At 37.4% G+C, this 11,447-nt stretch overlaps 1 protein-coding gene across 5 annotated transcripts in view; it reads right to left on the bottom strand.

Annotated features, from left to right (window-relative positions):
* Nucleotides 1-11,447, bottom strand: part of LOC106880572 (probable cysteine--tRNA ligase, mitochondrial) — a 27,145-nt gene that overhangs the window by 6,092 nt on the left and 9,606 nt on the right. For all 5 annotated transcript variants that reach the window (XM_014930591.2, XM_014930608.2, XM_014930598.2 and 2 more), the window contains 7 exons: nucleotides 10,104-10,281; nucleotides 8,819-8,896; nucleotides 8,075-8,201; nucleotides 7,166-7,299; nucleotides 5,578-5,709; nucleotides 3,958-4,096; nucleotides 1,234-1,354 (listed from right to left, as the gene is read on the bottom strand). In XM_014930591.2, the coding sequence (XP_014786077.1) occupies nucleotides 1,234-1,354; nucleotides 3,958-4,096; nucleotides 5,578-5,709; nucleotides 7,166-7,299; nucleotides 8,075-8,201; nucleotides 8,819-8,896; nucleotides 10,104-10,281 (909 nt within the window). The remainder of the gene's footprint in view (nucleotides 1-1,233; nucleotides 1,355-3,957; nucleotides 4,097-5,577; nucleotides 5,710-7,165; nucleotides 7,300-8,074; nucleotides 8,202-8,818; nucleotides 8,897-10,103; nucleotides 10,282-11,447) is intronic.

Here is an 11,447-nt window from a genome sequence, read left to right as displayed (position 1 = left end):
ACCTTGGACAAGTGTCTTCTACTATAACCTCGGACTGACCAAAGCCTTGTGAGTGGATTTGGTAGACGGAAACTGAAAGAAGCCCGTCGTATATATGTATGCGTGTGTGTGTATGTTTGTGTGTCTGTGTTTGTAACCCAACATCGCTTGACAACCGATGCTGGTGTGTTTATGTCCCCGTAACTTAGCGGTTCGGCAAAAAAGACCGATAGAATAAGTACTAGGCTAATAAAGAATAAGTCCTGGGGTTGATTTGCTCGACTAAAGGCGGTGCTCCAGCATGGCCGCAGTCAAATGACTGAAACAAGTTAAAGAATTAAAGACTGGATAGCAAACTAGATATGACCTGCTCCAGTTATGTTTACCAATTACAAATAAGTAGTTAGTAGTATGACCCCGAAGGGTGGAATATTCAGAATGCAAGACTTGTAAAAGGCATTGATTTGTTGCTGGGTTAATTGCCCCAGTTACTGCTGGAGCTCTTCTACAGCTGACTGAATCAGAGCAACATGAAATGGAGTGTTTTGCTCAAGAACACATTGCACAGTCCAGTCTGGAGACCAAACTGGAAATCTTATGATTGCGAGTGCAATACCCCGACTACTAGACCATGAACCTCCACTTACTTGGAAAAATGGACGTAAAACTGAATGAATATATATTCCACTGATGTGTATAAGTGAAAGATGTAAACATCAATGTTAAAAACTGATAAACTGGTGTGTCTGAAAACAAAATTACTTTGTGGTATTTATTCTCCTTTTTTGGAGATAAAAAGCTGCATGACAATAATTGTTGTTGGCACTCCGTCGCTTACGACGTTGAGGGTTCCAGTTGATCTGATCAACGGAACAGCCTGCTCGTGAAATTAACGTTCAAGTGGCTGAGCACTCCACAGACATGCGCACCCTTAACACAGTTCTCGGGGATATTCAGCATGACACAGTGTGACAAGGCTGACCCTTTGAATTACAGGCACAACAGAAATAGGAAGTAAGAGAAAGTTGTGGGGAAAGAGTACAGCAGGGTTCACCACCATCCCTTGCCAGAGCCTCGTGGAGCTTTTAGGTGTTTTCACTCAATAAACACTCACAACACCCGGTCTGGGAATCGAAACCGCGATCCTATGACCGCGAGTCCGCTGCCCTAACCACTGGGCCATTGCGTCTCCACTATGACAATAATAAGTAAAATAATACTGTTACTATGACTAACACTTCATTGATATTTTACCTGTGTTGGAGTAAGTTCATTGTTCATGAATTGCACAAATGAAATGATGCTTGCTATCGTCCTGGGTAAATCAAAGTCGTCACACAAAGCTTCTCCCACTGACGTCTGTAATTGATCCAGCCTAAAAGAGGAGAAAAAACCCCACAAAGCCTGATAATTAGGATTCTGTGTTTGTATGGAGAAGCTTAATATTGCTATGTAGTGCAGTAGTGGTGGAAGTAATCATTTGTATATGGTTATTGCTGTTGTTGTTGTTGGGGACGGTGTTCTTAAGGTCAATCTTGATTGAGCAGTTCTCTGATCACAGATGTCCACTGTAGTCATCCTGTATTTTTTGTATATCAAGGATTGCATTGTCTAAATTATCATTTAAGACAGCAGGATGTGATTTGAAGGAATTTTGGCTGCTTTTTCTTGCAGGTCAAGCAAGTGCATAGGTACAACCTGTTTTCTTTAGTTACAGTACATGATTCTGTCACTGAATCTAGATCTTGGCACAGTAGTCTTCTATTGTTTTACTGTTGTCAGTCATGCTACATGTTTCACCACAAGGTCCAGTTCTTGTGGCGTGATGGCTTGTGTGCCACAGTGACCCTAAGAGCTATGCCAGCAGAGTGCAAGCACATTGGTAGGATCTTCCATGTTCAACAGGTCAAAGGGGAGAGGTCAGACTAAAATGGATCACCTTAAATTGATTTACATAGGACTAACACTTCCATCTAGAAAAATGCAAAATTATAGAAGCATCAATAACAATTCAAAACCAATAAGAACTGGGAGAGGAGGCCTTCCCCCAGGGACATTTATGACATGATGCAGCAAAACCCCAAAGGAAAATAGTTGCAGGTGAAGAAGTAGGGGTCTAACAGGAGAAAAGCAGAAAAGACAGCCCAGAGTCAAGAACAGTGGAAGGAGGTCAGAGGTAAAAAGGAGTTTGCATAGGGTCAACAGACCAATGTAGAAGTTACAGAAGGACAGCTGACAATTCAAAACTAAAAAGAGGAAAGATAGCCCTGAGCCATGAACAGTGGGGAAAAAAAAGCCATTGATGGTCTATGTTCTATAGGGAGAGAAGGGCTTAAGTTAGTAGGTTTTGGGGACTATGGACATACTGTGGCTCTTCCTCCAAGAGTTTACTTATTCATAACAATAACCAGTGCTTATTTTATCAAATCTACATAAACACACGCACACACACACAGAATGGGCTCCTGTATAGTTTACATCTATGACATTCTACACAGAAGACATTGGTCAACCCAATGAATGCTCCGCAGTGGGATTGAACTCAAAACCACATGGTTGTGAGGCTAACTTCATGATCAAACTGCCATGCCTGCATCTCATCATCATATTATTTAATGTCTGTTTTCCATGCTGGTTGGACAGTTTGACAGGAGCTGACAAGTTGAATGGCTGTTCAGGCTCCATACCTGTTTTGGCAGGGTTCCTACCACTAGATGCCTTTCCTAATATCCATATATACATTAAATAAAATAAAATTTTAAAAATTCAATGGTACAGAGGTTGGGTTCAAATCTTACAACAGGACATAGTGATGTGCAGAAAGGGAAGATACATTATTCTATAATTCTGCTAGTTTTGATTTATCTTTTACTCGTTCCAGTCATTGGACTGCAGCCATGCTTGGGCACTACCTTGAAAGGTTTTGTTGAACAAACCAGCCTCAGTACTTATTTTTTAAGTATAGTAGTTATTCTATCAGTTTCTTTTGCTGAGCCACGAAGTTACAGGAACTTAAACAAACCAACACTGATTGTCAAATGTTGATGGTAGGTGGCAGAAATGCAAACACATGCATATATACATTACATATATATCATCATCATCATTGTTTAACGTCTGCTTTCCATGCTAGCATGGGTTGGACGATTTGACTGGCAAGCCAGAAGGCTGCACCAGGCTCCAATCTGATCTGGCAGAGTTTCTACAGCTGGATGCCCTTCCTAACGCCAACCACTCCGAGAGTGTTGTGAGTGCTTTTATGTGTCACCGGCATGAGGGCCAGTCACACGGTACTGGCAACGGCCATGCTCAAAAAGGTGTTTTTTACATGCCACCTGCACAGGAGCCAGTCCAGCGGCACTGGCAACGACTTCGCTCAAATGATTTTCTAACATGCCACTAGAACAAGTGCTAGAAGGCAATATATATATATATATATATATATATATATAATATATATACATATATATATATATATAAGGCTTCCACACAGTTTCCATCTACCAAATTCGGACACAAAGCAATAGTTGGCCTGTGGCTGGCTATAATAGGAGACACCTACCCAAGGTGCTGCACAGTGGGACCGAACCTGAAACCATGTGGTTGCAAAGTAAGCTTCTTAACCACACAACCATGCTTGTGCTTATATCTGCAAACTCACAAATTTGTGTACAAGTATACATACATACTTTTTCATAAATGCTGTATTTTACCTCTGGACTTGCACAAGTGGGGTAGCTTTTCCTGTCAGAGTAATTGTTTTTACAACTGGATGCCCTGCCTTCTATCATAGAAGTCTGAGTCTATATGATCTAAACTATAAGGTCATTTCAAATGTTTATGAGAATACATTCATGTGAGTATGTGTGCAGGTATATATGACAAGTGTACATCTATGTGTATATGTGGGTACTTAGGAGTGTGTGTATGTGTGCATACATGCAAGTGTATGTGTGTATTACATACAAATATACCTACTTTGATAGTATTTCTGACTCACTGATATTTCTACAGTTCTTCTGTCCCAGGATATAAGCTGAAGAGTTCTGCAGGTAGGATTCAATCTGGGTGAGAAGTTTTGATGCTTTCTCAATTGATTCCTTATGGTAAGCAATTCCTGGAATTATATGACACTTTTTTTTTTTACAGCTTTTACATGCAGACATCAACTATGTTTCTCCATAAAAAGTTCATCATTTCTCTATATAGACTCTGTTCATCTCAGAAAGACTAAGTAATTTCACATAACAGATTATGTCATTCTCATGTAGTATAAACTGAATTTCTCAGCGTTTGTTAAGTCATTAATTTCGACATGCTTCATGTTGTTTATACAGGTTCAGAGAAAATATGACAAGAGTATTAGGCCAGTAAAGAGTATAAAGAGATTTGAAATAACAGTTTGATTACTACAGCTTAGGTTTTAACCCAAAGCAATCATTACATTAAGTTTTAAACAAATAGTATTTAATTCTTTTCTTTCACCACCCTCACCATTGAGCAGATCTCTTAATAAATGCTTTCCATATACACAGCGTATCTAGAAGTACATTAACTCAAGTGTCCTTGTTTTAAGAAGGAAATGTATGATTTGAGAGAAATTTGGTTCCTATTTCTGGTAAGCTGAGAATGACTAGCTAGTCATTGGCTCAAACAATCTCTAGTTAGTGCCCATGGAGAAGGGACATAACTCTGTTTTAGTTTACCAAAATGACACTTGTAATTCTCGTAATCATCATCACCAACATTGTCTTTTACAAAATCACATTATGACTGGCATCATGTTCACCAAAATATCCACTGCTGTTACTTATCATCAGCATCAATAGGGACAGACATGGCTGTGTTGTTAAGGAGCCCACTTTGCAACCACATGGTTTCAGGTTCAGTCCCACTGTGATGACCTTGGGCAAAATATGTGATTCATATTTTTTAGATGCTGGCGAACTTACTGAGTGAAATTCGGCTGAAATATGAAGCCATTTAATAACCTGAAGGTGTTCGTAATTATATGTTAAAATTTTCATCAAAATTTCATTACAACATAAATATCGAGATGCCAGACGGTCAACACTAATAATATATATATATATTTTTCTTTTTACTGTCTGCTATGAATTAATCTGACCCTGAAGAGATATAATATTCCATATTTTATAATATGCATGAATTGATCTGGATATTGCATCGAAATGATCATAAGTCATAATAAAGTTTTTACAATGGATCATCTTTTAGCCCTTATTTAAATCGATATACATACAAAAACTCACATGTGAGAATTTTGCTACGTTTGATAACAGATACAATATTTTTACCAAATTTTGGTATAAATCTATAAATACATACATATATATATATATATATATATATATATATAACTTAATGTATGTGTATGTATATATATATATATATATATATATATATATATACATACACATACATTAAGTTATAGATATTTTATCAAACCATTTCCACAATCTTGGTTGCATAGAAAATTAAGTGAAATATGTAGGTAATCAATTCATTAGGAATGGAGAATGTATGGAGGGGAAAAATTATGATAATGATGGCAACATAAGAGATTTGAAAACTTACTTCTGCGATAATGAGTAAGCATGCAGAAGAAACGGAACTGGTTAGCTGTGTAGGTCTTTAGAAGATCTGATATCAATACAACATTCTTTAGAGATTTTGACATTTTCTCTTGGTCTTTAATATGGAGATGACCTAAAGGAAAGATAAAAATAAATCATCTATTAAGTAATAAAACCTTTAAGAAACTCAAATAAACAAAAGAAAAATCATAACAAAATTCATAATCATCATCACCAACATTGTCTTTAACAAAATCACTTTATGACTGGCATCATGTTCACCAAAATATCCACTGCTGTTACTTCTCATCAGCATCAATAGGGACAGACATGGCTGTGTTGTTAAGGAGCTCATTTTGCAACCACATGGTTTCAGGTTCAGTCCCACTGTAATGACCTTGGGCAAGTGTCTTCTTATAGCCCAGGGCTGACCAATGCCTTGTGAGTGAATTTGGTAGATAGAAACTGCGTGGAAGCCTATCATGCATATATGTGTGTGTCTTCGTGCTCCAATAATTGCTTGACAACTGGAGTTGGTTTGTTAATGTCCCTACGACTTACCAGCTCAGCTAAAAAAAAAAAAAGAAGTATCAGACTTAAAAATTAAGTACAAGGGTACTGAGACAGAAGACACTTGCCCAAGGTACTACACAGTGGGATTGAACCTAAGACCACATGATTGGGAAGGAAGCTTCTTAACTACACAGTCACACCTTACTAAATTCATTATTACTTTGCAAATTAATTAAAACGAAGGCAATGTATTTCAACAGAAATATGGTAATGCAAGGGTTAAGAAACGTTTATGATTTTTTTGTCTGTTTCAATCCTGGGTAGCATACTGTGGTGGCAGAGATAACTTGGTGAGGTAAATACAGTGATAGTTTAGCAAGAAATGTTAGATAGATGTTTAACGATGCTACACAGAAAGAATCAGACGGCAATGAAATTGTATTTGTGTTCAAAATGAAACAATTTTATTACAGGTTTCCAAAAACGCTGAACAAATGTTTGTGACTGCAAAACATCATAATGTAGACATACAATCTGGTAGGAATAACGTTGTATGACATGAATGATTTCAGTTTCACTTACTACTATCTACCAAGTCTCTAGACTGAAGCTGATAACAATTCCATTGGACAAAACTGGACAAATGTCATAGTGCAGATACTAATCTTGCTGGAGAAGCTAATTTCAGCAAACAGGATATAATAAGCCTCATAACTGCTTAAAAGAAATGAATGTCAAGTGAACAAATGGGCACAAGGATTCAGAGTTGCTAAAGAAAACTTCACCCAGTAGTCATAATGACTAGGAAAGTGAATAAGTAACTTTCCATGTTTTAGATGAGGCTGACAGAATGAGCAGCTTGAAAGTACATTGTTAACAGTTCAACGTTTTCACAGCAACTAACCCAGCTTACTGTTTTTAGGTGCATTTTCAACTTGAGCGGAAGTTGTTTGAATTTGTGCAACGTCAGCTTAACTGGTCAGCGTCTGTCCCAAACAACTAACTTGCGCTCCAGTAAAAAAAAAAATTTATCAGGTCTTACTACAATAGGAATGCCACATTCATGTATTTCTTACCTGTGTGAAGCCAATAATTGCACCATTGTTTGCATCCATGATATGTCTGGGACTGAGCAAGCTCATTTTCATGGTGTGGAAAAATAAGGTCTTCTCCTCCAGAGTGCAAATCAAAGTTGGAACCAAAGATTTTGCTGAAATTAAACAATGCAATAAATAGTAGGATTTTTTACATAAAGAGCATGAACATTTGACAGCTGTCATATTGTTTAGCGTGAAGGTGCATGATCTGGGGGTTAGGGTGTTGCACTCGCAACTGCAAGATAGTAGTTTTAATTTGTGAACCAAGTGGTATGTTGTGTTCTTAGGCAAAACACTTACTTTTATATTGTTCCAGTCCACTCAGCTGTAAACGAGTAACCTTGCAATGGACTGGTGTCCTGTTCGATGGGAATGTTCTGATCACTTCTACACCGTGGAGACTGGATAACTGGTCCCATGAGTTCTAGGACTTGAGACAGTAATGTTCAGCAATGGATGATGACAATGATATTGTCTAACCAAAGGCTGACTCTTGATTAAGTAGACGAAGATCAAAAGTGTTCTAATTGTGGCCACCTTGCCTTATTATGTTGGAAATGAATGATACTGCTTGTATGACAGTGACACTCATTTACAACTATTACTCAATGTGAAGACAAAGAGACACAAACATACATGTACAAACACGATGGGCTTCTTTCAGTCCTTCTACTAATTCTCCTTACAAAGCTTTGGTCAGCTTGGTGTATAGTAGCTAGCAAGGTGTCATGCTGTGGGACTCAACCTGAAACCATGGGGTTGGGAAGCAAACTTCTTCATCACACAGCCATACCTGCACCAACTTTCTCCTAATGTACTACAAGAACTAATAATCATGATAATAATATGAAAAAAATCCATACATGCACACATCAAAAACTCACTGACCTTGCCATGGCAGAACATTCAATATGCCATCCTGGTCGGCCCTTACCCCAAGGAGACTCCCAGGAAGGCCCCTGTTTCGTGGCTTTCCATAGAGCAAAATCCAGTGAGCTATGTTTGCCTTCATGAGCTGGAAAGAAATTACAGAAAACGAAATGTCTTATATTCAAGGTGCTTTTTTGTAGATTTGCCAATTTATGATATATACATGTGTGTTTGTCCCCTCTACTGCTTGGCAACTGGCGTTGGTTTGTTTATGTCCCTGTAACTTAGTAGTTTGACAATAGAGACTGATAGAATCAGTGCCTGACTAAAATATAAGTTCAGCAAAAGAGAGTGATAGAATAAGTACCAGGCTTAATGTAAGGACTGGAGTTGATTTGCTTGACCAAACCCTTCAAGGCCCCAGCATGGCCTCAGTCTTATGACTGAAGCAAGTAAATGATAAAAGTTATCAATCACTGATTTGACAGGGGCTCTTGACATTATACACAGAAACCCTGGGTTCCTAGACAGTGAATCCTCTTTTTAAGCCTAACCACTCTACTCCAACAGAGTGTGGAAGCATGAAATTTGGAACTGTTTTAGTTGGAAGAATTTCAAGAAATAAGACAAGTAGTTTGAGAGTGGTATATTTGATTTGTTTTTTTACTCCTTTAGTCTTTTTACAAGCATAGGTATTCATTTTATCAACCTTCAACTTAACATGTTGACCAGAACCCTAAAAAGAATTTCCAAAATACTAACTTGATTCTTCAAATATTTCCTGTTTCTGGCGCAGCTGACCATAGTCTGGATATGCTTCAACATTAAAGTAAACGCTTCCTGGAAACAAAATATAATAATTATACATGTGCATGTGTATTTATATACATGTTACATTCAATAGAAGTAGTATTGAATTAAAACAGCCATCAATGTTGTATCATAATTAATGTAATACATCACTGAAAGGTAATTTATTGCAGTTTTCATTGAGAGAAACAGCTCCTATGAAGAAATTCATAAAAAAAAAAAAAAGATTAAGTTCACAGAGAATCAATCAAACAACTAACCAAAAGGCTGGTGTTTCACAACCCATCATTGGCACTTATGTACTCATAACTAGTACCTTTAACTGGCTTAATTGATCAAAATATAAATAGATATCATGAGGAAAAAAAGGAGGCTTACCACTCTAAGCAACAGTAGAAGCAAAGAATAACTGACAAGCATTTCCTAGATTTTTTAAAACAAAGCTCATCGTTCTGCAAAGAACAACAACTCCTCTGAAGTTAAAAACGAATTCCCTACCCCTACAACTGATCAAAATATTGGTTTCAAATTTTGGTACAAGGCTGGCGGGTTTTTTTGGGGTGGGGATAAGCTGAATGCATCAACCCCAATGCCATATACAAGCATGGAAAAGTGGACATTAAACAATGATGATGTTCATATCTAGAGACCAATATACAGTGAACAGTAAAAACTTGTAACCCACAGTAAAGTATTTTCTTGATCCTTTCTACCTTTTCCTGCAGAGAATAAACTTGTCTGCACTATTTGTTAGGATCAAATGCCTTTGTACTTTTTTCTGTTTGCTGGTCCCATCTTGATGGATACAAGTAAATCTGTATAAAAATTACACAGCTTTGTAGTATGGTCAAGTAAACCCAAGCTATTGTCAGAGCATTCTCGGGAGCTGAACATTATGGGTGGTTGCCAAGACATATTTCTGTGGTACAAGCAAAATCTTTAATTGCTTGCCAACCCATGTTATCACAGGTCAATCTGTGATAAGCATAATATGGTTCACAATGGAACGTACTATGGATCAGTGATGAATGAATCAAAGAAAAACAAGGCTACATGTACCACAAAGAAAATAATGATCATGCCTTGAATGCTTTTGTCCATAGGTCTGCCTAAGCACAGCTGACCTAGTGTTAAATGACCAACAATTACTCACAAAAACTCATAATTTTTTTTTCTCAAACAATACAGACAAATATTCAATTTAAATTAACAGATTAACTTCATGAAGGTCCTTTACCACCAGGGGTCTTGTAAGCAAAACCTTTCTGTAGGATAGTTTGAATGCAGTTTATAATGCTGTCCATGTGGTCGGTGACTCGTGCTGGATACGTTGGTGGTAAGACATTCAGCAAGGCCATATCGTGGAAAAATTCATACTCAAACTTCTTAGACACTTCACTGATCTCAGTTCCCAGCTAATTAAAGTACAACAGAAAAGTGAATTTCAATTAGTTTTGACATTGCTAACAATCCTTTTGGTGCTACTTTAGCATGCAGTCCACTGAAGTATCTACATAAATGCTGCAAAATGACCTGACCTGGGTTAGGGTTATTCAGGAAACTAAAGTGTAAATAGTCAAGTAGAGCACATGCTAGAGTGGCACCATTTTTTAGCTTTTGTTTAGAAAAAGAATATTTGAGTTAACCTCCACCTCATATCAACTCCAGTACTTAACCAGATACTCATTTCAGTGACCTCTGTTTGCTGAATAGGTGAGTTTATATTGAACTAAATTCACTTTTTCAGAGAACTTCCTTATCTCTTACACATTAATAATGTAAAGAATTTACGTTAATTTACACCAGTATATACACATACACGTGCATATGTGTGTGCATGTTTGTGTATGTGTATCTACTAGTGTAAATTAACATAAATTCTTTATGTGTATGCGATATATATGTATGTGTGTGTGTGTGTATGTTTATATCTACATATGTATAAAATTCACTGACTGTGCGTCTCCTCTACGCATGGTCAAACCACTAGATCAATATGTACCAAATTTGGCATGAAGGTTTCTCATTACTTGGGGAAGGTTCTAGGGGGCTGTGGTATCAAATTTTGGCCCTAGCCCATATATGGGGCTATAGAGAGGATATGTTGTTACTAAAAGTGTTAAAACATTACTAACTTGATCAATCTGTCACTGAGTCTGGATTTGAGACACATTTTGCTATCATTTCTATGGAGAATTGCAAACATGGCATATAAAGATAACATTTTAATAAAATTTTTATGAGTACATTTCCATAAATGTTTTCCTTGTGCAGTAACTGCACCCCCCCCCCCCACACACACACGTGGATGCACATGGATGAAGTCCCATTTTGGAAGTATATTAAAGCTTTTGGTAAATTTTTACAATCACACTCCTATGAGTTTCACTCAAAAACAAATAAACCTTGGATTTTTCATGTGGAATCAACTACCCTGACCTCCTAATATACTGCAAACCACTTATTCTGGTTCGGAAAAAGGTGGGGAGGGGGAACAGCCCCCCCCCCACTCCGGAATGATTGGATATTTTTTTCGTTGAATGAGTTATGGTGAGCTCCTATTATGCCAAAAAACACTTTT

This window comes from Octopus bimaculoides, chromosome 13 (assembly GCF_001194135.2).
Source record: "Octopus bimaculoides isolate UCB-OBI-ISO-001 chromosome 13, ASM119413v2, whole genome shotgun sequence".
Classification (NCBI taxonomy): domain Eukaryota; kingdom Metazoa; phylum Mollusca; class Cephalopoda; order Octopoda; family Octopodidae; genus Octopus; species Octopus bimaculoides.
The sequence above is the reverse complement of the archived record's forward strand: the minus strand, read 5'-3'. Positions and strand labels throughout refer to the sequence as shown.